This window comes from Salmo salar, chromosome ssa05 (assembly GCF_905237065.1).
Source record: "Salmo salar chromosome ssa05, Ssal_v3.1, whole genome shotgun sequence".
Classification (NCBI taxonomy): domain Eukaryota; kingdom Metazoa; phylum Chordata; class Actinopteri; order Salmoniformes; family Salmonidae; genus Salmo; species Salmo salar.
The window spans coordinates 9,412,061-9,439,681 of NC_059446.1; the positions used below are offsets into that span (position 1 = coordinate 9,412,061).

The 27,621-nt window shown below is 43.7% G+C and overlaps 1 protein-coding gene across 2 annotated transcripts; it reads left to right on the top strand.

Annotated features, from left to right (window-relative positions):
- The first annotated feature begins 1,373 nt into the window (after nucleotides 1-1,373).
- LOC106604205 (coiled-coil domain-containing protein 69) lies at nucleotides 1,374-27,621 on the top strand. 2 transcript variants are annotated; one of them, XM_014198644.2, is made up of 10 exons: nucleotides 1,374-1,625; nucleotides 5,558-5,624; nucleotides 9,975-10,159; nucleotides 13,809-13,847; nucleotides 18,142-18,229; nucleotides 19,283-19,356; nucleotides 19,586-19,687; nucleotides 20,468-20,587; nucleotides 20,882-20,979; nucleotides 26,330-27,621. In XM_014198644.2, the coding sequence occupies exons 1-10, from the start codon at nucleotides 1,605-1,607 to the stop codon at nucleotides 26,496-26,498; spliced, it is 963 nt and encodes a 320-aa protein (XP_014054119.1). In that variant the 5' UTR covers nucleotides 1,374-1,604; the 3' UTR covers nucleotides 26,499-27,621. The 2 variants fall into 2 exon arrangements, with proteins under 2 accessions (XP_014054119.1, XP_014054121.1); XM_014198646.2 differs by lacking the exon at nucleotides 13,809-13,847.

Consider the following 27,621-nt stretch of genomic DNA (forward strand, 5'->3'; position numbering starts at 1 on the left):
AAACTTAACAGAGACCAAGGCCAAAAATAGACTCAGTGTTTCAGTGAACTCATTGCCTGGTTGTGAAGAAGACAGCTGGTGTGTCAGAGTAAAGAACGACACTGAAATACATTGTTCTGTAGTCTTTCGTTTTTATGTTTTTTGTCTTCTATTTTGCAAGAGACTTTCTGTCTCTATTGTTCAAAGTTGAAATAATGTAATTGTTGATTGAGATAATATAGGTATTTTGTCAGGGGGGCAACTTTCAGAGTCGTGTCTTGAGTCATATCAATGAGATAAAATCTCTTTGTTCACTGTTGAAATTATTGAATGTTAATTGCAGGGAAAGTTATTTTTGTAAGAGGGCCAACTTTCAGAGTCATATCTGTTTTAACCTCTTGTAGTTTTGCATTTTAACCGATGTCATCTTTGGGAAATGTGATTGTAAACTAACAGCCACTAAAGTTTTTGTCTCATCACATACGCTGCTTCTATTGTTTATTATCTGTCACTTTATTCCTAGTTATATGTACATATCTAGCTCCATTTCCTCATACCCCTGCACATCCACTCTGTACTGGTGCCCCGTGTATTTAGCCAAGTTATCATTACTCATTGTGTATTTATTATTACTTTTATTGTTACATGTTTTACTTTTCTATTATTTCTCTATTTTCTTTCTCTCTGCGTTGTTGGAAATTTAAGCAAGCATTGCACTGTTAGTCCTCACCAAATCATGTGACAAATACCATTTGTTGTGATTTGATTTGTAAGTCATGAGGGCAACAATAATTCTTAACTATGGGACAGGATGAAATGTTGTAGGTTAGTAAGTTATCCCAGAGGGCTATGTGCAGCCTACAGGGGCAAGGCTTTGATATGGAGTCTTTACAGCTGGCTACCCCTCCCTTTAAGATCAACATGACCTCCTCTTCAGAGAAGGAATTAGTCTGTAAAATAAAAACATGAAGGTCCATGGCCCATGCCCTTCTGACAGCCCTCCCTCCCTGGATGGATGGATGGATGGATCTACTCTGTGTCTATTACATTTCCATGGACTTGTTTGTGTGTTTTTCACATGGACTGTTCCCCGACATGTATTATAAACAAAATTACAGATTCATATCAATCCGTACAATTCTTTATTTTTGTCTTATTACAGTGAGAATTCAATATTCCGGGGCATATTATAGGCCTGCTATGATTAAATAGCTTAGGCAAAAGGAAACATTTTCCATGGATGAAAGGCATGATTAGGTAACTTATTATTTGCGTTGTAAATCATTGTATTGTCTGATGGGTCGTGTCTTCGGTGTATTACGGTAAACTTTCAAATCAATAGACTTGAAACACCCACGAACCTAAATTGTGCGCAACAGGATGCGCAATCCACTGACCTTTACACTGTTCCCCCTGCTTGAACGTGGGTATTTAGGTTCGTCCAGATTGTTTTAAAATCAGTGTTTGTGGTTTTGAAAAATAACCGCCCATCTGGTAGACTTGAGTGAGTTGTTGTGAGTGAGCTGCACAGAAGTCTTGAGAGACCCGACCACATCCCGGCGTTCAGAAGAGTTGGTAACTCTAGGAAAGGACTGGTAGGGTTGACGAGTGGACCCGGGGCAGGCATGGGTTGCAGCCACAGCAAGGTGTGTGGCGGAATTTGCAAAAAAAAAATTTTGTATTTATTCATATTTGTTGTGAAATCATCTAGGAAGTTAATTAGCGAACCAAGTGGTATTTTGTTATTGTAGCTGCGGTTGTCGCACCGATTCCTGGCACAACACAGCCGTGTTTTAAAAAAAATAGATCACGCAAAACTGTTTGTTAGTTTAGCCTAATTTCCCACGTGCATTAATCTCGTGGTTTTTACAACCGAGATAACACATTCATTAACATCAATGTTTTGAAACGCGTGATTTCGGCTATCAGTCAATTTGTGCAAAGTGTTCTACGTTTTGAAACAACTGAAAATAACTTAAGATATGTAGTCGATTCTCTGATACTGACTATCCCACGAGTTTGAAAACTACTTGTCTATTGTAGCGGTGCAGGGAACTCATCTGATGTAATTCTTCCGAATTACTTATAAGAAATTGCAGTTTGGCCAGACATTGACAGTCAGTGATGACACTGAAGGATGAGATCATTGATACACTGTGTGATTGTATCATCATCACCAGTAAATTGTACATTGTATTTATTGACACCCTGTAGCCTGTGTAGTCATTGGATTACATCTGTCAAAGTTTCTACTTTCTGGTCATATGAGTTGTTGGGTTTTTCTACATGGTTCACATAATCAGTTCATGTTTTCTATGACGTCTACCAATGACTAGAAACTGCACTGTTTGATAGAACGGAAGTGACTTGAGGATATAGCAATTGTAATATTTAATATGCAACTAAATGTAGTTTTTAGGCTACAGTTAATTCATGTACTAGTACTGCCTCTTTGACATTTACAGCCAGTGGCACAGGTTTATATTACATCCAGATATGATAACCCAGATTTGTACCGTCCAGATATGATAACCCAGATTTGTACCGTCCAGATATGATAACCCAGATTTGTACCGTCCAGATATGATAACCCAGATTTGTACCGTCCAGATATGATAACCCAGATTTGTACCGTCCAGATATGATAACCCAGATTTGTACCACTTCCCGGAGGCATAGAGTAGGTAGACTAGATAAATTGTTGAGTTGAAAGGGATATCATTTCAATGTGTCTGTTTGCCAGATAAGTGAGACCACTTGCACAGTTTAAAAGCAGAGGGAATGATTTGATTGTTTAGCCAGTTTTCTATGTGAGTGGATTCCTTCATTTATCAATGGTACCTGGTGGTGCTTGATATGAACACTCCTAACTCTCCTTGAGATTGCAAATATTTTTCTTCTACAAAAAGTAAGCAAGGACTTAGAGGCAGTGCAAGCCACTGGCAAAGCTGTAAGGCAGCTTCTGCAGGGCAGATCACAAAACCATCTGTTTGGCTGGTTGACGTAAGCAACTGGAGACGTGTGAAGTTCTGCTAGAGAGACCACACACACACACACACACACACACACACAGCAATATGGCTCCATATGGACCATGATGAAAATGCCACATGAAGAGACTCAGCCAAGTGTTAATGAAATCTCAAGGAACATTTGTTTCTCTGCTAGACCCAACCACAGTCTAAATTAAATATCCCTTAACTAAGTCTGAATGTCCTTTGTTGTATTGAAGATGTGGTTTTAGTTTTCTGAATTTCCTTTTGAGTTTAGGGGCTGTTTTTCTAGTTCTATCAGCCTGGGGTACATGTCTGTCTCCTATGTATGGCCCTTTGAGAGGACACGTCTTTATTCTACACTCTTCTTGGAAAGTTTCTTTCAACTCTTGTGAGCTGAACTAGATGTTTCTCACAAAACATTCAATCTTAACCTTGTACTCTTGGGGCCAGGAAGAACTTGTAAACATTAGGAGTCCGGTGTAGGCTACAGTTTGCCATGGGGCTAGGATGTTCCCTGTGAGTTTAGTCAGTGAAGACATGCCTCCACGTTGCAGTTTCTCCTATGTTTAAAAAGACTGTGGAGATGGGCCCTCTGTCCCAAATGGTACCCTATTCCCTCTGTAGTGCACTACTTTGGGCACTGGTCTATGGGCCTTGGTCAAAAGTAGTGCACTGAATAGGGTGCGGTTTGGGATGTGCATACTGAGAAGGAAGTGAAGATGTGATTTATGGTGGTGTTAAAGAGAGCCTTTCCAGCCCCTCTTCAACATATGCTCCTGGACTTGTGTGTTTAACATCCTTTACTGGGACTTAAAGAAGGTAATAAAACAAACCTCATGCTGTACTGTTCTCTACATTGTCTTCCTGGAGTCACTTGTCTTATTGGAATGTTAGATATTATAGTATTTATTGGAAAATTTGATTTTTTTTATTTATTGGAATGTTACATATTATGGTATTTATTGGGCTAGTGTCCAAAATGACACACTCTTCCCTTTGTAGTGAACTCCCTATGAGACCAGGGTCCATAGGGCTCTGGTCAAAAGTAGTGCACTATATAGGGTGTCATAGGGCTCTGGTCAAAAGTAGTGCACTATATAGGAAATAGGGTGCCATTTGGGGGACATGCTCTGTTTTCCAGGCACAAATAAAACTGGTACACCATGTTGTTTGGTGTGTTTCTATGTGTTTATACAGCGTTAGTGGTGGTGGTGGAATAATGTTGTGTTATGTCAGGAGGTGGCTGGCCTCCATGGACCGCCATACTATATTGTGGCAGGTAGCCTAGCGGTTAGAACGTTGGGCCAGTAACCGAAAAGTCGCTGGTTTAAATGCCTGAGCCGTCAAAGTGAAAAATCTTTCTGTGCCTTTAACTCTAATTTGCTCCAGCGCACCTATCATACTACTATGGCTGACCCTGTAAAACAACACCTATCATACTACTATGGCTGACCTTGTAAAACAACACCTATCATACTACTATGGCTGACCTTGTAAAACAACACCTACCATACTACTATGGCTGACCCTGTAAAACAACACCTATCATACTACTATGGCTGACCCTGTAAAACAACACCTATCATACTACTATGGCTGACCTTGTAAAACAACACCTACCATACTACTATGGCTGACCTTGTAAAACAACACCTACCATACTACTATGGCTGACCTTGTAAAACAACACCTATCATACTACTATGGCTGACCTTGTAAAACAACACCTATCATACTACTATGGCTGACCCTGTACAACAACACATTTCACTACACCTATCTGCTGTTTGACAATACAACTTAATTATTTTTATTTTTTTACAGTCTACACAGTGAGGACAGGACATAATGCGATCTGGTATCCTAGTTATGTCAGGAACCTTGGTATTGTTTGACCGTTTTAGCAATAGCTTGGTATAGAGTTGTGACCTATGCTAGAATTGCCCTATTACAAAAGCACTTATGATTGACCTCACTGTAACTCCTTAGTGTACTAGTCTATGCTCACCTAGTATAGGTTATTCTACAACAACGTAATGTATCTAATGCAGAAATGTTTATTAAGACTCCGTAAGTACTGGTATGATTCGTTTTGAACTAAATCAGTGTATCACATTGTACAAATAGTATGAACACTAGCATGGACATGTTATATAACTTTGAACAAACAAATGATTCATTTCCAGTCATGTGGGTACTAATCAATCCCTGTGAGAGAGCAATATGGGTCAAGCAGCAATCAGAAGCTTTACATAAGCTCCTACCCTGCTTTAGTTTACTAAGTTATGATTTCCCTGGTAACTTCAAAACGTCTCAAATAGTGTTGAGGTATTCTCAGTACTTTGGTATATCTGTAATATGTTGAGATATAGTCATAATGTATTCCTACATCAGACCACACACTCTTTTCTTCTTGTAGAGGAAAAACAAAGTGAAATAGGGTGAGAACTGTCTTTAGGTATTTTGTGTACCATAATCTCCTCTAATTTACCCAGATATGGTTAAATAAGACAATGTTTAATATTGTGTGAACTAGACCAGAGTTGATAAATGACAACATTGTCTTTTCTCTATATTTTTAGAGGAAAAACAAAGCGAAGGAGGAGGAGAAAACGGTGAAGGAAGTCAACAACCATCAAGATGGAGGAGGTGAGTGGTGGGGTTTCCTGTAGTGGTGTAGAAGGAAGGTCAACAACCATCAAGATGGAGGAGGTGAGTGGTGGGGTTTCCTGTAGTGGTGTAGAAGGAAGGTCAACAACCATCAAGATGGAGGAGGTGAGTGGTGGGGTTTCCTGTAGTGGTGTAGAAGGAAGGTCAACAACCATCAAGATGGAGGAGGTGAGTAGTGTTTCCTGTAGTGGTGTAGAAGGAAGGTCAACAACCATCAAGATGGAGGAGGTGAGTGGTGGGGTTTCCTGTAGTGGTGTAGAAGGAAGGTCAACAACTATCAAGATGGAGGAGGTGAGTAGTGTTTCCTGTAGTGGTGTAGAAGGAAGGTCAACAACCATCAAGATGGAGGAGGTGAGTGGTGGGGTTTCCTGTAGTGGTGTAGAAGGAAGGTCAACAACCATCAAGATGGAGGAGGTGAGTGGTGGGGTTTCCTGTAGTGGTGTAGAAGGAAGGTCAACAACCATCAAGATGGAGGTGAGTGGTGGGGTTTCCTGTAGTGGTGTAGACTGTAGTGTTGCAGACTCCTCTCCTGCTGCTTATCAGGTTTTCTTTATTACATCTCTGAGGGTTTTACACATCAATCTGCCTCTTTTGAAGCATTATAAAAGCTAGGCGCCCATACTGACATGTGTCCTCTTTATTATTGGGCCCACTAATAACCACTACATAATAACTGTCCTTTCTGACTACATAACAACGGTCCTCCTGTATAGCTCAGTTGGCAGTGGCATAGTGCTTGCAACTCCAGGATTGTGGGTTTGATTCGTATTTGGGGACTCTATTAGATTGTTTTGTTCAATTCAGTCTGGTATGAAAACGGTATTCACAGTCTGCGGAAAACTGAGTATCTTGGCTATTGAGCTGTGCCTTAAAATCTTTGTGATTTGTTAATGTATATGAGCATACGAATGTATAACGGCAGGCTGAGCCGACGACCTTTTTCAAGATGGCTGCTACCTACATTCCGGCTAGCATTGTGAAGCATAAACTAAATAAACATGGAATACGTCGATACACATCGAAATCCGGGACTCCACAGATCATGAGGATGTCTTATTTATCTGTCTGTGACCTACCGTTATTGATCACCAGCCCCGAGAGTCAAAATGTTTATTTTACACAACGTTTTCACCAAACATCTTCCAAGTTAAGCTTCGATTGGGTCTGTGTTTGAGCTATAGCCATATGTGGGGGGTATGAAGTTAATCCTTAGGTTGGTAGGAACAGATCCAGTGTATTGTTTAATGTTATCTGATGATGTATGTCTTAATGGCAACGTCAAATGTCCTCCAAGTGACCATATCTTTGCGCATCAAAAATATGACGTTGCCTGGTTACGCCCCGTAGGCATCCATTACACACGGGATTGGCTACTATGGCACCTTGACAATCTTGTAGCCAATGAGAAGATTTTCAGGGATATGCAGTTGACCTGGGTGGAATAAAGCAAGGCTTAGTTCGCATTACGTGTAAAAAGGTTATATTGTTACCTGGCTCAGACACGACGCACCAATCACGCTCCATTACATTGTAAACCTATTTCATCGCTTTAACATAAAAGATTGCTTCTCAAGGGGGGGAAATGGTAAGAACTTAGAATATTAAACAGGAAGCTAAAAAGAAAGTCGCTATGAGTAAGTATACCGACATAGAAACTTTGAATAAAATACTGGACGGACTCAGATCAGGGGAGCGATTTGGACAACAAGGATTTCGACTCGGCCGACAAAGATTGCTTTCTGGAAGGATTGGATCCACTTTTAGATCTGTAAGTAAATTATTTTCATGACTTGATATAGCTTATTTACTATATGTATTTGTTTTTTATAAGTTGTCTGCTGTTTGGATTTAGTGTACATAGGCCTATGTAACAAGTCATTTCAATGTTAAATAATTCCAAAGTAGTTATTGTCTATGTTTCATATTAGTTTGCTGTTCTAATTTTCATCCTTGTAACTTTGGAGAGCCCTCTAAACTCTCATGGCCATTGTTTATTTGTGGTTCTCACCTCTGGCTTTGTCTCCAAAGTGTTAGAGTGTTAGAGTGTGTGTGTGTGTGTGTGTGTGTGTGTGTGTGTTTCACACCTATGTGAGTCACTGTACAAATGGTGTTTTTACTTTACAGTAATGTTTTTTGTAAATTTAGTCAACTGTAATTCTGTTTGTCTTCCAACAATATATATCTTTTTATTTTATTAATCACAGGAGGAAGCAGAGGATTTTGTTTGGGAGCCACCCCTCCCCAACAAGCGTCCCCGCTGGTCAAGGTCTTCACCCCCCCACTGCTATCTCAATCATCCCGTCTGATGGCTCTGCATCCACTTATCACAGACCTCTTGAAAAATAAAAAGGAATGCCTCTAGGGAAGTCAGAAATGGCAGTTCACTTTTTGTTTCCTGGTCAGAGAGGGACTGCTTCGAAGACTATCACGACATGCACAAGCTACGGTGAAGGTGAAATCGACTCGTCTACACATGGGATGTAAAACGAATGCCATTTGTAAGTTGTTCAGTTTATTTATGTTTTTGCACATTTTTTTTGTGATGGACACGTGTGTAACCAGGTTTGTGTTTGATAAGACCTTTTTTTTTTATATGTTTTTTTTTTGTTTTGTTTATCTGTTGCTTTTTATATTGTTTTTGTGAACAGTTAATTTGTGTGTGGGACCAATACATTAGATATGCCTAGGCTAAATGTTCAGGCACTTTGGAGAGTGCCCCTGAAACCACCACGATGTTTGAGAGAGGTTGGTGTTGTAGAAATTTAGTTTTTATAGTGAAAAATAGTAGTTAGTTACTTTTAGGCACATCCAGTGTGCAAAAACAGTGCAGTTACCAGATACTTTGGAGAGTTTGAAAGAACACTTGAATATACCATGGATTAACACCACCACAATGTTGGAGTGAGGTTCATATGGTAGAAACTGTGTTTTTATACTGAACAAATAGCATTTAGGAATTGCAAATATGTAATGGCACTGGAATGATCTCATTTATGTGCCACTTTGGAGCGGTTTAGGGACACTTGGAAACATCCCGTGACCACACTTGACACCAGTCACTAAAACATCTGCCCATTTTGATTTGTTAGGTCTGTCAATCCCATGTTTTTTCTGATATTGATCACATGTTGTGGAAGCCGTCTGTGTTTCCAGCTCTGGGCATCAATAACTCACTTATAGCTTGTCAATGAGAGATGACTTTCAAAATAAAAAAATAAAAAAATAGTGGTTATTTTGTGTGTGCTTGATCTTGTGTATTCTGAACTATGTAACTCCTATCTGCTGATTTATTTCCTCATAATCTCCCAGATGTCGTCTTTCCAAATACACCACGTTTTGGCATGTCACAATCGTGTAATTACACAAGAATAGCAGTTACTTTTGGGTATGTTTATTTAGGCGGAAATCTACATTTTGCCTTTACATTTAAACGGTTAACTGATACACACTTTGTCATGATCCCGGTGGTTGAAATGATGTCACTACACCCAGAAACTGGTTGGAATTACTCATTAAAGTGACATCACAATTACCTAATTTCAACCAGTCAGTTTTGGATACTGAGATGTAAACACTGATGTGTCAACACAGCGCTGTCTGCATAAGAATACTCAACAAGTACTGTCTTGTGTACTCTGTTGTACTCAAAGTGTTCTTTGTTGCCATGTAATTATGGGTCTCAGGATCATGCCTAAGAAAACAAGCCTGTGTTAGCCTAGCCTGCTGAGCTAAAACCTAGGCATTAGCTAGTGGAGCTTGCTCAAGTCTCCATGTCTTAGGAAGGTCAATCATCACTCGGAACGTGGTTCACCAAACTAGTTCATTACATGACTTCCTCAGAAGTTGGACCGGCGCTTTTCCCCCCCTACAAATATCAGGGTAGTTAGGAGTATTTTATTTATAGGCGACAGATTGTATATTCTACTGGTGTTGTACTGAGTCTAGTCAGACCAGTAAATGTTGCAGCCAGGTCTGGTTTGGTTCAAACCCTCTGCCCACTGTGTGGAACATACTGAACAAGATACATCTATTATGTAGACATGTAGGATAAGAAATCATATCCGCTCTATTCACAACATTTCTATCTGAGCATTCCAGCAAAGTTTTGCCTTGATAACCACAGCACTGGGTCATATTCAGCTACATTGTAATGTAGCAAATGTAGGATTTTGCCATGTAAAACAAGCATTTGTTATTGGACATGTCCAGGTAGTCCCTCCCTGTTTCTGTTTGTTACCTACTGAATACAACCCTGGTTCCCCCTCTTCCAGGTAGTCCTCCCTGTTTCTGTTTGTTACCTACTGAATACAACCCTGGTTTCTCCTCCAGGTAAAGTCCCTCTGGAGGAGCTGAACGTGGGTCTAGAAACGGAGAAGCAGCTGGGTCAGTATGAGTGGCAGCTGAAGATCCTACGGGAGGTGCTGTCTGCCTCTGGGACCCAGGAGAGGGAGGAGCTACTAAAAGACCCAACCCAAGGAGAGCTCTGTGCCCTGGTCCACAACATCACTGAGAAGGTAGATAACCCCATAGAGCTCTGTGCCCTGGTCCACAACATCACTGAGAAGGTAGATAACCCCATAGAGAGCTCTGTGCCCTGGTCCACAACATCACTGAGAAGGTAGATAACCCCATAGAGAGCTCTGTTCCCTGGTCCACAACATCACTGAGAAGGTAGATAACCCCATAGAGAGCTCTGTGCCCTGGTCCACAACATCACTGAGAAGGTAGATAACCCCATAGAGAGCTCTGTGCCCTGGTCCACAACATCATTGAGAAGGTAGATAACCCCATAGAGAGCTCTGTGCCCTGGTCCACAACATCACTGAGAAGGTAGATAACCCCATAGAGAGCTCTGTGCCCTGGTCCACAACATCACTGAGAAGGTAGATAACCCCATAGAGAGCTCTGTGCCCTGGTCCACAACATCACTGAGAAGGTAGATAACCCCATAGAGAGCTCTGTGCCCTGGTCCACAACATCACTGAGAAGGTAGATAACCCCATAGAGAGCTCTGTGCCCTGGTCCACAACATCACTGAGAAGGTAGATAACCCCATAGAGAGCTCTGTGCCCTGGTCCACAACATCACTGAGAAGGTAGATAACCCCATAGAGAGCTCTGTTTCCTGGTCCACAACATCACTGAGAAGGTAGATAACCCCATAGAGAGCTCTGTGCCCTGGTCCACAACATCACTGAGAAGGTAGATAACCCCATAGAGAGCTCTGTTTCCTGGTCCACAACATCATTGAGAAGGTAGATAACCCCATAGAGAGCTCTGTGCCCTGGTCCACAACATCACTGAGAAGGTAGATAACCCCATAGAGAGCTCTGTGCCCTGGTCCACAACATCACTGAGAAGGTAGATAACCCCATAGAGAGCTCTGTGCCCTGGTCCACAACATCACTGAGAAGGTAGATAACCCCATAGAGAGCTCTGTTTCCTGGTCCACAACATCACTGAGAAGGTAGATAACCCCATAGAGAGCTCTGTTTCCTGGTCCACAACATCACTGAGAAGGTAGATAACCCCATAGAGAGCTCTGTTTCCTGGTCCACAACATCACTGAGAAGGTAGATAACCCCATAGAGAGCTCTGTTTCCTGGTCCACAACATCACTGAGAAGGTAGATAACCCCATAGAGAGCTCTGTTTCCTGGTCCACAACATCATTGAGAAGGTAAAGTGCCTTCGGAAAGTTTTCAGACGCCTTGACTTTTTCCACATTGTTACGTTACAGCATTATTCTATAATGGATTAAATAAATAAAAAAATCCTCAGCAATCTACACACACTACTCCATAATGACAACGTGAAAACGGGTGTATTAAAAATAAAAATCAGATACCTTATTTACAAAGGTATTCAGACCCTTTGCTATGAGACACGAAATTGAGGTAATGTGCATCCTGTTTCCATTGTTCATCCTTGAGATGTTTCTACAACTTGACTGGAGAACACCTGTGGTAAATTCAATTGATTGGACATGATTTGGAAAGGTCCCACAGTTGACAGTGCATGTCAGAGAAAAAACCAACCCATGAGGTCGAAGGAATTGTCCGTAAAGCTCAGAGAAAGGATTGTGTCGAGGCACAGATCTGGGGGAAGGGTACCAAAACATTTCTACAGCATTGAACACAGTGGCCTCCCATCATTCTTAAATGGAAGAAGTTTGGAACCACCAAGACTCTTCCTAGACCTGGCCGCCCGGCCAAACTGAGCAATTGGGGGTGAAGGGCCTTGGTCAGGGAGGTGACCAAGAACCCGATGGTCACTCTGACAGAGCTCTAGACTTCCTCTGTGGAGATGGGAGAACCTTCCAGAAGGACAACCATCTCTGCAGCTCTCCACCAATCAGGCCTTAATGGTAGAGTGGCCAGATGAAAGCCACTCTTCAGTAAAAGGCACATAACAGCCTGCTTGGAGTTGGCCAAAAGGCACCTAAAGACTCTCAGACCATGAGAAACAAGATTCTCTGTTCTGCTGTGGGGCTGTTTTTCAGCGGCGAGTGGCTTCGGGACAAGTCTCAATGTCCTTGAGTGGCCCAGCCAGAGCCCGGACTTGAACCCGATTTGAACAACTCTGGAGAGACCTGAAAATAGCTGTGAAGCAACGCTCCCCATCCAACCTGACAGAGCTTGAGAGGATCTACAGACGAGAATGGGAGAAACTACCCAAATACAGGTGTGCCAAGCTTGTAGCGTCATACCCAAAAAGACTCAAGGCTGTAGTCACTGCCAAAGATGCTTCAACAAAGTACTGAGTAAAGGGTCTGAATACTTCAGAAATATGATATTTCTGTTTTTATTTGTAATACATTTCTAAAAACCTGTTTTTTTGCTTTGTAATTATGGGGTATTGTGTGTTGATTGATGAGGGGGGGAAAAAAACTATTTAACCAATTTTAGAGTAAGGCTGTAACCTAACAAAATCTGAATCCTTTCCGAAGGCACTGTAGGTGAACCAGGGAATTGAGCTCATAACATTAGACAGTTTAGTCATTTTAACAGATGCTCTTGTCCAGAGCGACATAGAGGAGCATTTAGGGTGAAGTGCCTTGCTCAAGGGCACAATGGCAGATTTTTCACCTAGTCAGCTCGGGGATTCGAACCAGCAACCTTTCTGTTACTGGCCCAAAAGTCAGAAAATACTGCCCTCGTCAATCTGCTGCCACAAGCGGCTGCCTAATCCTGCCTAATGAGCCGTCCGGCTGTGCTTCTCCGTGATGCTGTGGTTCAGAGCACACATAATGTAGTAGTGGATTTATGGTCTATAAAAAGTGGCTTAAAGGGTTACCTATCCATCCTGGTTACCACATCATATCTATCTATTTGGTTAGAACAGAAATGCATCATCTGTGGTCTAAGGCTCGCCCCATTGTCATGATCAGAGCTTTCAAGTTTGTATCCATACATTTTTGACAAGCTGATCATAGTGAAAAAGAAAATACTTCTGCGTTTCCTGCTGTGTAAACACATTGCAAATAGGCTCACGATAACTCCTGATAAAGTTGGGTAGCTGCTATTCAGAGCTTAAATAGCCAAATTGATTGGTCACAGGAATCAAGACTAATAAAGCCAATGCAATGCCTGTTTTACAAATGGTAGGCCTACCACATTATAAAATTCAGTTTCAGGCAACACTGTAGGCTACACCTTGGTAAGCACAGACCCAAGCTGATGCCTTTCAATCGCTTTTTTAAATTTTTTTGGTGCAGTCCGGACCGGCCTTGATTTCTATATCCACAGACATTGGTTTTGGCCCGGTCCAGACATAATCTGAACCAATCATAGACATCCATGTTCGGTTCAGATTTGGTGCGGTCCAGACTGGCCTTGATTTCAATGTCCACGGACGTAGATTTCTGCTCCGGGCCACACCAAATCTGAACCAATCATAGACATCTGATTTCAACATCGGGAAAATACGTATTTTCAACATCGGTAAAATTAGCATTTTTTACTTTTATTCAGAACCAGAAATGAACCTGATTTCAACATCCAGAAAAGACACCTTTTCAACATCCTGAAAAAAATGTATTTAAAACGTACAGAAAATGTATTTTTCACCTTTCATTCAGAACCTAAATTGAACCTAACTTCAACGTCTGGAAAATGTTTTTCACCTGTCTTTCAACGTCATTTTGCTTACTGGGACTATTCTAGTTTTGTGGCAGAACGGCAAGGACCGGCCCTGCTGAGAAGGTAGGTAGTAACGGCTAGCACCCTTCCCTAACCCCAACCCCTCACCCTACCTCTAACCGTCAGCTCACTAGTGTTTCCCAAGCCTCTTCTCCAGCTGGAGTTTTACCTCCAGCCCTTCATATACCCTTTACCTTATACCTATACCCTGTACCATTTTACATTCACCATATACCGTTTATCATATACTGAACTCAGCAAAAAAAGAAATGTCCTCTCACTTTCAGCTAAGTTTATTTTCAGCAAACTTAACATGTGTAAATATTTGTATGAACATAACAAGATTCAACAACTGAGACATGAATTGAACAAGTTCCACAGACATGTGACTAACAGAAATGGAATAATGTGTCCCTGAACAAAACGGGGGGGTCAAAATCAAAAGTAACAGTCAGTATCTGGTGTGGTAGCTGCATTAAGTACTGCAGTACATCTCCTCCTCTTGGACTGCACCAGATTTGCCAGTTCTTGCAGTGCGATGTTACCCCACTCTTCCACCAAGGCACCTGCAAGATATCTGACATTTCTGGGGGGAATGGCCCTAGCCTCCACCCTTCGATCCAACAGGTCCCAGTCGTGCTCAATGGGATTGCGATCTGGGCTCTTCGCTGACCATGGCAGAACACTGACATTCCTGTCTTGCAGGAAATCATGCACAGAATGAGCAGTATGGCTGGTGGCATTGTCATGTCAGGATGAGCCTGCAGGAAGGGTACCACATGAGGGAGGAGGATGTCTTCCCTGTAACGCACAGCGTTGAGATTGCCTGCAATGACAACAAGCTCAGTCCGATGATGCTGTGACACACCGCCCCAGACCATAACGGACCCTCCACCTCCAAATCGATTCCGCTCCAGAGTACAGGCCTCGGTGTAACGCTCATTCCTTCGACGATAAACGTGAATCCAACCATCACCCCTGGTGAGAGAAAACCGCGACTCGTCAGTGAAGAGCACTTTTTGCCAGTCCTGTCTGGTCCAGCGACGGTGGGTTTGTGCCCATAGGCGACGTTGTTGCCAGTGATGTCTGGTGAGGACCTGCCTTACAACAGGGCTACAAGCCCTCAGTCCAGCCTCTCTCAGCCTATTCCAGACAGTCTGAGCACTGATGGAGGGATTGTGCATTCCTGGTGTAACTCGGGCAGTTGTTGTTGCCATCCTGTACCTGCAGGTGTGATGTTCGAATGTACCGATCCTGTGCAGGTGTTGTTACACGTGGTCTGCCACTGTGAGGATGATCAGCTGTCCGTCCTGTCTCCCTGTAGCGCTGTCTTAGGCATCTCATAGTATGGACATTGCATTTTATTGCAGTCCTCATGCCTCCTTACAGCATGCCTACAGCACCTTACAGCATCTTTCTATTGGTGTTTTTCAGAGTCAGTAGAAAGGCCTCTTTAGTATCCTAAGTTTTCATAACTGTGACCTTAAATGCCTACCGTCTGTAAGCTGTTAGTGTCTTAACGACCGTTCCACAGGTGCATGTTCATTAACTGTTTATGGTTCATTGAACAAGCATGGGAAACCCTGTTTAAACCCTTTACAATGAAGATCTGTGAAGTTATTTGGATTTTTATGAATTATCTTTGAAAGACAGGGTCCTGAAAAAGGGACGTTTTCTTTTTTGCTGAGTTTATATACCTGTACTATTTACACTGAACTAAAATATAAACGCAACATGCAACAATTTCTAAGATTTTACTGAGTTACAGTTCATGTAAGGAAATCTGTCAATTTTAAATTAATTGATTAGGCCCTAATACATGGATTTCACATAACTGGAATACAGATATGCATCTGTCACAGACACCTTTAAAAAAAATTAGGGGCGCGGATCAGAAAACCAGTCAGTATCTGGTGTGACCACCATTTCTCTCATGTAGCACGACATCTCCTTCGCATACAGTTGATCAGGCTGTTGATTGTGGCCTGTGGAATGTTGTCCCACTCCTCTTCAATGGTTGTGCAAAGTTTCTGGATATTGGAGGGAACTGGAAGACGCTGTCATACACATCGAGCCAGAGCATCCCAAACATGCACAATGGGTGACATGTCTGGTGAGTATGCAGGCCATGGAAGAACTGGGACATTTTTAGCTTCCAGGAATTGTGTCCAGATCCTTGAGACATGGGGCCGTGCATCATGCTGAAACATGAGGTGATGGCGGCGGATTAATGGCACGACAATTGGCCTCAGGATCTCATCACGGTATTTCTGTACATTCAAATTGCCATTGATAAAATGTAATTGTGTTCATTGTCCGTAGCTTATGCATGTCCATACCCCCACCCCACCATGGGACACTCTGTTCACAACGTTGACATCAGCAAACCACTCACCCACATGATGCCATACACGTGGTCTGCAGTTGTGAGGCCGGCTAGACGTACTACAAAATTCTCTAAAACAACGTTGGAGGCGGCTTATGGTAGAGAAATGAACATTAAGTTCTCTGGCAACAGCTCTGGTGGACGTTCCTGTAGTCGGCATGCCAATTGTGTGCCCCCTCAACTTGAGACATCTGTGGCGTTGTATTGTGACAAAACTGCACATTTTAGTGGCCTTTTTATTGTCCCTGGCACAAGGTGCACCTGTGTAATGATCATGCTGTTTAATCAGCTTCTTGATATGCCACACCTGTCAGGTGGATGGATTATCTTGGCAAAGGAGAAATGCTCACTAACTGGGATGTAAACAAATTTCTGCACAATTTGAGAGAAATAAGCTTTTTGTGGGTATGGAAAATGTCTGGGATCTTTTATTTCGGCTCATGAAACATGGGACCAACACTTTACATGTTGCGTTTTTATATTTTTGTTCAGTGTACATTCACCATGTACCCTTCCCACACTACTTTTTTGAGCAGAGCCTAGCCAACTGTACTGGCCTGGTTATACAGTATATCCTCTATAGTTGCTGGAACCGTGTTGGAGAGGACGATGTGAAAAGGAAATATCCGGGACCAACACAGTACAGTTGGAACAATAGTATGAAAAGGGCATTAGTATTAATTAGTGTGAACCACAAAGCCACTACTAAAGTATATGTGGACATTATTATTACTAAGCAGATCAGAAAAAGTCATTTTGCTCTTCCTGCAGGATTTTTAAAAAGTAATTCTGCTCTTCCTGCAGGGTGAAAAAAAAACGTCCTTCTGCTCTTCCTGCAGGATTGCATTGTGATTTGCATTTTAATTACACAAAGTATCTTTTTGAATTGAGGTCTCATAGTGGCTGTGTCCAAAATGGCACCCTATTCCCTATATAGTCCCTATGGGCTCTGGTAAAAGTAGTGCACTACATAAGGAATAGGGTGCCATTTGGGATACTACCTATGATTCCAGGATGTGCAGCTTCAAATCAGCGCAAGCTGAAGGCATAATAACCAGAGCAGCACAGTAACTTGATGTCAAGTCATATATTTTACAGCTGTCGGAGATAATAAACACATGCTTTTCCATTACACAATCTTTGCCTATTTGGTATGTGTGTATTGTGACTGCCTACAGCGGGTGCGTGATGCCTGTGCGACTGCCTGCATAGTTCTCTGGCCATGGACTTGTAAACCTCCTGTCAACAGAGCAAGAGGGTGCCATTGCGGACACAACATATCATAGGGCTCTGCTCAAAAGTAGCGCTCTAAGTAGGGAATAGGGTTCAGTTTGGGTTGTAGCCTAGACCTGTTTGGCTGCTTTGGGATCACAATGCCTTTCCAGAAGGGGGGGGGGGGCAGTGATTTGTGCAAACATAGTTGACAAAGTAAGAACGAGAAGTGAGAAGTCTTAAAGGTTTATGGTGTATTGAGTGATTGGTTGGTAGCAGCCAGTTGGATTGTTAAATGTTGTCTGTCCTCATATTGGCATGGCCTGGTTGAGCAGTGAGTTATGGCTGAGTCATCTGGTATTATACACCTGGTACAACAGTGAGTTATGGCTGGCTCATCTGGTATTAGGCTGGGTTTCTGTACAGCACTTTGAGATATCAGCTGATGTACGAAGGGCTATATAAAAATAAATGTGATTGATTTGAAATTTGATATTATACACCTGGTACAACAGTGAGTTATGGCTGGCTCATCTGGTATTATACACCTGGTACAACAGTGAGTTATGGCTGAGTCTTCTGGTATTATACACCTGGTACAACAGTGGGTTATGGCTGGCTCATCTGGTATTATATACTTGTTTATATAACAAAGATCTCACTGTTTGTTTATATTTGATATTCACTTTGTCTATCTCATTTGACAAGTGTGGCTGTACATGGCTTCAACCCTGTCCTTGTGGTGTTGATCATCTCCAGGTGAAAACAGAGACGGCTGCTGAACTGACTGTTCTCTGTGAGGAGAAGAGCCAGAGGACTGCAGAGCAGCACGAGAGACAGCTGGAAGGCAAGACGAGACCATGTGAAATAACTTCTGTAGATCTTATAACCATATTGATTATTTTGTTTTGGAACTGCATTTTGTTTTCTGTTGGTTCTAGAATGAGTAATCATTGACTGTTTTTCTGTTGGTTCTAGAATGAGTAATCATTGACTGTTTTTCTGTTGGTTCTAGAATGAGTAATCATTGACTGTTTTTCTGTTGGTTCTAGAATGAGTAATCATTGACTGTTTTTCTGTTGGTTCTAGAATGAGTAATCATTGACTGTTTTTCTGTTGGTTCTAGAATGAGTAATCATTGACTGTTTTTCTGTTGGTTCTAGAATGAGTAATCATTGACTGTTTTTCTGTTGGTTCTAGAATGAGTAATCATTGACTGTTTTTCTGTTGGTTCTAGAATGAGTAATCATTGACTGTTTTTCTGTTGGTTCTAGAATGAGTAATCATTGACTGTTTTTCTGTTGGTTCTAGAATGAGTAATCATTGACTGTTTTTCTGTTGGTTCTAGAATGAGTAATCATTGACTGTTTTTCTGTTGGTTCTAGAATGAGTAATCATTGACTGTTTTTCTGTTGGTTCTAGAATGAGTAATCATTGACTGTTTTTCTGTTGGTTCTAGAATGAGTAATCATTGACTGTTTTTCTGTTGGTTCTAGAATGAGTAATCATTGACTGTTTTTCTGTTGGTTCTAGAATGAGTAATCATTGACTGTTTTTCTGTTGGTTCTAGAATGAGTAATCATTGACTGTTTTTCTGTTGGTTCTAGAATGAGTAATCATTGACTGTTTTTCTGTTGGTTCTAGAATGAGTAATCATTGACTGTTTTTCTGTTGGTTCTAGAATGAGTAATCATTGACTGTTTTTCTGTTGGTTCTAGAATGAGTAATCATTGACTGTTTTTCTGTTGGTTCTAGAATGAGTAATCATTGACTGTTTTTCTGTTGGTTCTAGAATGAGTAATCATTGACTGTTTTTCTGTTGGTTCTAGAATGAGTAATCATTGACTGATGTTATTCCGGCCCGTGTAATTAGATATAGAATCCCTATTATCCCTTACAGAACGGCAGAGGATACAGAGTGAAGAGACAAAACGACTAACAGAGACCCACCAGACAGCTGAGAAAACGTTGAAGGTGTGTGTTTAGTTGTCTCTTTAACTTGATCAGTTTGTATCACCTGTTTTGATGTACTGTGGTCTACAGATCCCGTACCTTCTAACTGTGTAATAGGAAGTACAGTACTGACCAGTAGGTTTTCTTTTCAAGGAGGAGGTAGAGGATAGACTGTGGTCTATACAGCATCCCGTACCTTCTAACTGTGTAATAGGAAGTACAGAACTGACCAGTAGGTTTTCTTTTCAAGGAGGAGGTAGAGGAGCTGACTACAGAGCTCCACGTGTACAATCAGTTAAAGAAGAGAGTTGACGAGTCTACCTTCAAGAAGGACCTGCAGCGGAACATTCAGGTGTGTGTGTGTGTGTGTGTGTGTGTGTGTGTACACGTGTCTGCACAGTGTGTTTTGTTTCTGCGTGGTGTGTGCATAATCCCGTAACCAGTTCACTTAGTTGGACTGTTGCTTTAGACATCTGGTCTCCAGGTTTCGTTAGTATGCTGTTAATTTTATACTCCTCCTCTCCTCCTTCTCTCTCATTCTCTTTCCCCTCCCTTTCTCGCTCCCTCTTTCCCCTCCCTTTCTCGCTCCCTCTTTCCCCTCCCTTTCTCGCTCCCTCTTTCCCCTCCCTTTCTCGCTCCCTCTTTCCCCTCCCTTTCTCTCCTTCTGTCTTTCCCCTCTCCTTCTCTCTCCTTCTGTCTTTCCCCTCTCCTTCTCTCTCCTTCTGTCTTTCCCCTCTCCTTCTCTCTCCTTCTGTCTTTCCCCTCTCCTTCTCTCTCCTTCTGTCTTTCCCCTCTCCTTCTCTCTCCTTCTGTCTTTCCCCTCTCCTTCTCTCTCCTTCTGTCTTTCCCCTCTCCTTCTGTCTTTCCCCTCTCCTTCTCTCTCCTTCTGTCTTTCCCCTCTCCTTCTCTCTCCTTCTGTCTTTCCCCTCTCCTTCTCTCTCCTTCTGTCTTTCCCCTCTCCTTCTCTCTCCTTCTGTCTTTCCCCTCTCCTTCTCTCTCCTTCTGTCTTTCCCCTCTCCTTCTCTCTCCTTCTGTCTTTCCCCTCTCCTTCTCTCTCCTTCTGTCTTTCCCCTCTCCTTCTCTCTCCTTCTGTCTTTCCCCTCTCCTTCTCTCTCCTTCTGTCTTTCTCCAGGCCCACGGCAGTCCTGGGCCATTCTGGGAGCGGGAGCAGGAGAGTCTGCTGTTTGTCATTGAGATGAAGAGTGAACGTATTCAGACGCAGGGGAACAAACTGCTACAGATGCAGGTTCTGGTAGGGAACAGAGACTGGGACTTGGACTGGGGACTGGCTGACAGACTAGTCCAGGCATCTGACTCTTTGAGATTTCTGCTATAGTCTAATTCAACTCATTCTTTATTTAAACTGCATCATCGAAGTCTCAATACACTTTACAGAGGAAATCAAACAGAAACAAGAAATCTGAGGTGCTCTGCATTGTCAAAAAATACTCTGGGTTATAGTTTCAAAGTCTGTGAATGTCAACATGTTGTCTTCACCACCCTGATTGCTGATTGGGTCCTTACTTTTTTATTTCTACCCTGTCAGGTGGAGAAGAATCTGTCTCTAGAAGACCAGGTCATAAATGTTCTACAGAACAATGAGGACCTGAGGGTTCGGATCGACAACCATCAAAGCCTTCTACAGTAAGACCATATGATATCCACACCGTCTCTGTCTCTCTGTTGGAACAGTCGGTTACCCTGGGGTTGTTGGGAAGAGTCGGTTACCCTGGAGTTGTTGGGAAGAGTCGGTTACCCTGGAGTTGTTGGGAAGAGTCGGTTACCCTGGGGTTGTTGGGAAGAGTCGGTTACCCTGGGGTTGTTGGGAAGAGTCGGTTACCCTGGAGTTGTTGGGAAGAGTCGGTTACCCTGGAGTTGCTGGGAAGAGTCGGTTACCCTGGGGTTGCTGGGAAGAGTCGGTTACCCTGGGGTTGCTGGGAAGAGTCGGTTACCCTGGGGTTGCTGGGAAGAGTCGGTTACCCTGGGGTTGCTGGGAAGAGTCGGTTACCCTGGGGTTGCTGGGAAGAGTCGGTTACCCTGGGGTTGCTGGGAAGAGTCGGTTACCCTGGGTTTGCTGGGAAGAGTCGGTTACCCTGGGGTTGCTGGGAAGAGTCGGTTACCCTGGGGTTGCTGGGAAGAGTCGGTTACCCTGGGGTTGCTGGGAAGAGTCGGTTACCCTGGGGTTGCTGGGAGGGGTCGGTTACCCTGGGGTTGCTGGGAAGAGTCGGTTACCCTGGGTTTGCTGGGAAGAGTCGGTTACATTTACATTTAAGTCATTTAGCAGACGCTCTTATCCAGAGCGACTTACAAATTGGTGCATTCACCTTATAATATCCAGTGGAACAACCACTTTACAATAGTGCATCTAAATCTTTTAAGGGGGGGTTAGAAGGATTACTTTATCCTATCCCAGGTATTCCTTAAAGAGGTGGGGTTTCAGGTGTCTCCGGAAGGTGGTGATTGACTCCTCTGTCCTGGCGTCGTGAGGGAGCTTGTTCCACCATTGGGGTGCCAGAGCAGCGAACAGTTTTGACTGGGCTGAGCGGGAACTGTGCTTCCTCAGAGGTAGGGAGGCGAGCAGGCCAGAGGTGGATGAACGGAGTGCCCTTGTTTGGGTGTAGGGCCTGATCAGAGCCTGAAGGTACGGAGGTGCCGTTCCCCTCACAGCTCCGTAGGCAAGCACCATGGTCTTGTAGCGGATGCGAGCTTCGACTGGAAGCCAGTGGAGAGAGCGGAGGAGCGGGGTGACGTGAGAGAACTTGGGAAGGTTGAACACCAGACGGGCTGCGGCGTTCTGGATGAGTTGTAGGGGTTTAATGGCACAGGCAGGGAGCCCAGCCAACAGCGAGTTGCAATAATCCAGACGGGAGATGACAAGTGCCTGGATTAGGACCTGCGCCACTTCCTGTGTGAGGCAGGGTCGTACTCTGCGAATGTTGTAGAGCATGAACCTACAGGATCGGGTCACCGCCTTGATGTTGGTGGAGAACGACAGGGTGTTGTCCAGGGTCACGCCAAGGCTCTTAGCACTCTGGGAGGAGGACACAAGGGAGTTGTCAACCGTGATGGCGAGATCATGGAACGGGCAGTCCTTCCCCGGGAGGAAGAGCAGCTCCGTCTTGCCGAGGTTCAGCTTGAGGTGGTGATCCGTCATCCACACTGATATGTCTGCCAGACATGCAGAGATGCGATTCGCCACCTGGTTGTCAGAAGGGGGAAAGGAGAAGATTAATTGTGTGTCATCTGCATAGCAATGATATGAGAGACCATGTGAGGATATGACAGAGCCAAGTGACTTGGTGTATAGCGAGAATAGGAGTGGGCCAAGAACAGAGCCCTGGGGGACACCAGTGGTGAGAGCACGTGGTGCGGAGACAGATTCTCGCCACGCCACCTGGTAGGAGCGACCTGTCAGGTAGGACGCAATCCAAGCGTGGGCGGCGCCGGAGATGCCCAGCTCGGAGAGGGTGGAGAGGAGGATCTGATGGTTCACGGTATCAAAGGCAGCAGATAGGTCTAGAAGGATGAGAGCAGAGGAGAGAGAGTTAGCTTTAGCAGTGCGGAGAGCCTCCGTGACACAGAGAAGAGCAGTCTCAGTTGAATGCCCAGTCTTGAAACCTGACTGATTAGGATCAAGAAGGTCATTCTGAGAGAGATAGCAAGAGAGCTGGCCAAGGACGGCGCGTTCAAGAGTTTTGGAGAGAAAGGAAAGAAGGGATACTGGTCTGTAGTTGTTGACATCGGAGGGATCGAGTGTAGGTTTTTTCAGAAGGGGTGCAACTCTCGCTCTCTTGAAGACGGAAGGGACGTAGCCAGCGGTCAAGGATGAGTTGATGAGCGAGGTGAGGTAGGGGAGAAGGTCTCCGGAAATGGTCTGGAGAAGAGATGAGGGGATAGGGTCAAGTGGGCAGGTTGTTGGGCGGCCGGCCGTCACAAGACGCAAGATTTCATCTGGAGAGAGAGGGGAGAAAGAGGTCAAAGCACAGGGTAGGGCAGTGTGAGCAGGACCAGCAGTGTCGTTTGACTTAGCAAACGAGGATCGGATGTCGTCAACCTTCTTTTCAAAATGGTTGACGAAGTCATCCGCAGAGAGGGAGGAGGGGGGGAGGGGAGGAGGATTCAGGAGGGAGGAGAAGGTAGCAAAGAGCTTCCTAGGGTTAGAGGCAGATGCTTGGAGTTTAGAGTGGTAGAAAGTGGCTTTAGCAGCAGAGACAGAAGAGGAAAATGTAGAGAGGAGGGAGTGAAAGGATGCCAGGTCCGCAGGGAGGCGAGTTTTCCTCCATTTCCGCTCAGCTGCCCGGACCCTGTTCTGTGAGCTCGCAGTGAGTCGTCGAGCCACGGAGCAGGAGGGGAGGACCGAGCCGGCCTGGAGGATAGGGGACAGAGGAAATCAAAGGATGCAGAGAGGGAGGAGAGGAGGGTTGAGGAGGCAGAATCAGGAGATGGGTTGGAGAAGGTTTGAGCAGAGGGAAGAGATGATAGGATGGAAGAGGAGAGAGTAGCGGGAGAGAGAGAGCGAAGGTTGGGACGGCGCAATACCATCCGAGTAGGGGCAGAGTGAGAAGTGTTGGATGAGAGCGAGAGGGAAAAGGATACAAGGTAGTGGTCGGAGACTTGGAGGGGAGTTGCAATGAGATTAGTGGAAGAACAGCATCTAGTAAAGATGAGGTCAAGCGTATTGCCTGCCTTGTGAGTAGGTGGGAAAGGTGAGAGGGTGAGGTCGAAAGAGGAGAGGAGTGGAAAGAAGGAGGCAGAGAGGAATGAGTCAAAGGTAGACGTGGGGAGGTTAAAGTCACCCAGAACTGTGAGAGGTGAGCCATCCTCAGGAAAGGAACTTATCAAGGCGTCAAGCTCATTGATGAACTCTCCAAGGGAACCTGGAGGGCGATAAATGATAAGGATGTTAAGCTTGAAAGGGCTGGTAACTGTGACAGCATGGAATTCAAATGAGGAGATAGACAGATGGGTCAGGGGAGAAAGAGAGAATGTCCACTTGGGAGAGATGAGGATTCCAGTGCCACCACCCCGCTGGCTCGATGCTCTAGGGGTATGCGAGAACACGTAGTCAGACGAGGAGAGAGCAGTAGGAGTAGCAGTGTTATCTGTGGTAATCCATGTTTCCGTCAGCGCCAGGAAGTCTAGGGACTGGAGGGTAGCATAGGCTGAGATGAACTCAGCCTTGTTTGCCGCAGACCGGAGACCTGGAACTCCACGTGGGTCGTGCGCGCCGGGACCACCAGGTTAGAGTGGCAGCGGCCACGCGGTGTGGAGCGTTTGTATGGCCTGTGCAGAGGAGAGAGAACAGGGATAGACAGACACATAGTAGACAAGCTACAGAAGAGGCTACGCTAATGCAAAGGAGATTGGAATGACAAGTGGACTACACGTCTCGAATGTTCAGGAAGTTAAGCTTACGTTGCAAAAATCTTATTGACTAAAATGATACAGTACTGCTGGCTGGTGGAGTAGGCTAGCTAGCAGTGGCTGCGTTGTTGACTTTGAACGTGTAGCTGGCTAGGTAACCTCGGTAGTTTCAGTACTACACCTTGTCATGATACAAAGCAACTTTGTAGCTAGCTAGCTAACATAACACTAATCAAGACGTTCCTTGTAGTGTATTTAGTTTCAACAATGCTGCTCGTCGGTAATAGTTGGCTGGGTTAGGAAAAATGGCGTCGCGGGGGACGGAAATAGCTGGCTAGCTAACCTCGATGGCTGGCTAGCTAACAATTATCAAGCTATGACAAAGACAACTAAGTAGCTAGCTAGGTAACACTGCACTAGTCAAATCGTTCCGTTGTAAAGTATTAGTATCTACAGCGCTGCTAGTCGGTAACGGTTGGCTAGCTGGCAGTGGGTTAATGATGACTAGGTGTGATGAGTAAGTCTGGCGCCGCGGCTGGCTGGCTCACCTCGATAATACTCAAACTCAAACTACACAATTATCTTAGATACAGAGACAGCAAAGACAACTATGTAGCTGGCTAACTAACACTAACACCACACTAATCAAGTCGTTACGATGTAATAGTTTCTGCAGTGCTGCTAGTCGGTAGAAGTTGGCTAGCTAGCAGTGATGACTAGCTAGCTAGCAGCTAGCAGTGTTGACTACGTTAGGAGGACGAAGATAGCTAGCCTCGATAATTACTCAGTTACTCTAAACTACACAATTATCTTTGATACAAAGATGGCTATGTAGCTAGCTAAGACGGCTATGTAGCTAGCTAAGCAACCCTGGGGTTGCTGGGAAGAGTCGGTTACCCTGGGGTTGCTGGGAAGAGTCGGTTACCCTGGGGTTGCTGGGAAGAGTCGGTTACCCTGGGGTTGCTGGGAAGAGTCGGTTACCCTGGGGTTGCTGGGAAGAGTCGGTTACCCTGGGGTTGCTGGGAAGAGTCGGTTACCCTGGGGTTGCTGGGAAGAGTCGGTTACCCTGGGGTGGCTGGGAAGAGTCGGTTACCCTGGGGTTGCTGGGAAGAGTCGGTTACCCTGGAGTTGCTGGGAGGAGTCGGTTACCCTGGAGTTAATGTTGTTACCAGGAAGTCACATTGTAGAAGAATACATGGCAACAAGGTTGTAAATAGATTAACAACTTAACAAGTTCTGTTCAAGCAAACTCAAATATAGGAAACGGCTATGCATTTACATGAGATGTGAATGTGGCGCCACTTGGTGGAGGAAGTGGAGGGATATTTCTTAGTGGAAGCAAGTTATGGCAGTTTACAGTACTTAAGTGTAAAAGTTACATTTCACCATCCAAACTTGTGTAGTTTATATAGATGCTGGATGAGTTTTTAGTGCTACTTCTACTTATGACAATGCATGTAGGATTTTGATGAAGAATAGTAATTTGAGGTCAGCAAAAGATTGATTATAAAGTACTTTGCTACAGATTAGTTTTTTTTAGGTCATTATCAATGTCTTTCTGTCCTAAACTATCAATGTTGATAAATGTGTTCTCTTCTGATATATCTCCTTCCTGTGCTCCTGTCTGTAGGCAGCTCTCCAAGGAGCACCTGGACCTTCAGGGAGTGTTAGACAGGCAGACCGGTCTCTGTCAGAGGCTCACCCAAGAGAAAGAGCAACTCATGTTTAAACTGAAGCACAGAGACTCCTGTCCTACCTTCCCATCCTTCCCCATAGTGTCTGAGATCTCCCCCAGCTGATCCGAACAGGACAGTCCGGGTTACCTCGGTCTTAATCCTGTCTAGGGTTGTAAGCATGGATCCTGAATCCGGGAAACATTCCCCTACTTCTGAAAGTATATATATTTTTTTTCTTCAGAAATCCCTGCTTGGAGGATTCTAAGAATCATGAAGGAATACATAATGAGTGATTCCTCCAACCTGAAATTCTTCAAGTGGGATTTCTGAAAAAGCGGGGGCTTTTGGGAATGTTTCGGGACTTTTTGCAACCCTAACCTTACTTTGACAACCAAAGTCCAGGTACCTTTACATAAGGCTATAGTCACATGTTTGATGAAACCTCATGCCAAATAATGTTTTTAGTCCAGTTTTGTACCTGCTGTGCCTTACAGTACATCATGTTTTTCTATAGCAGTATGGTGTTCATACAAAAGGACTGTTTTTTTCTCTTCCTGCTGTTCAACTGAGATTATCATTCAACTGACATTCTCATAGTTGTGTTACTGTTCAACTGAGAATATTCTAGGTGAATGTGACAGTGTTCACTTTGATGGTTTGACTTGCGGTTGTAGACAGATGTTCACTCATGTAGTACAAACTTAGTAGCTAAAAAAAAAAATGTTTTATCTAGCTTCCTATCGAGACACTATTACGTCTATCAAAATGCAGTGTCAAGGTTTTACATCACTCAGTATGGAATAGACGTTACAGAATATAATGCAATGTATACCATTTAAACAGTTACTTTAGACAACTGCCTTTGTATTGGGATATGTTTATACTTTTTTATAGAATATGGAAAATAGATTGCCATGTTGGCAGTTTGATTTTGTTATTTTTTTCTGCAGATGAGGACAATGGATATTTTTTTGACTTTTTTAAGTAACAAAGAAACAGAAGCATTTCTGTGTTTAAAAATATATATTTTTCTTCTGATGCACTAGCACTTTTAATTAGTATTTTACTAGTACTAAATGTGAGAGGTAGTTCATGTAATTTTGTTATTCTTGCATTTACTTCTGTGTTTTACATTTTGTTGGTTTTACATTTGAATCATTTAGCTGATGCTCCTCTCTTCGAAGGTAGCGGATAGATCTAGAAGGAGAGAGGAGAGAGGAGGTCACAATAAACAGCTGCATCTGAA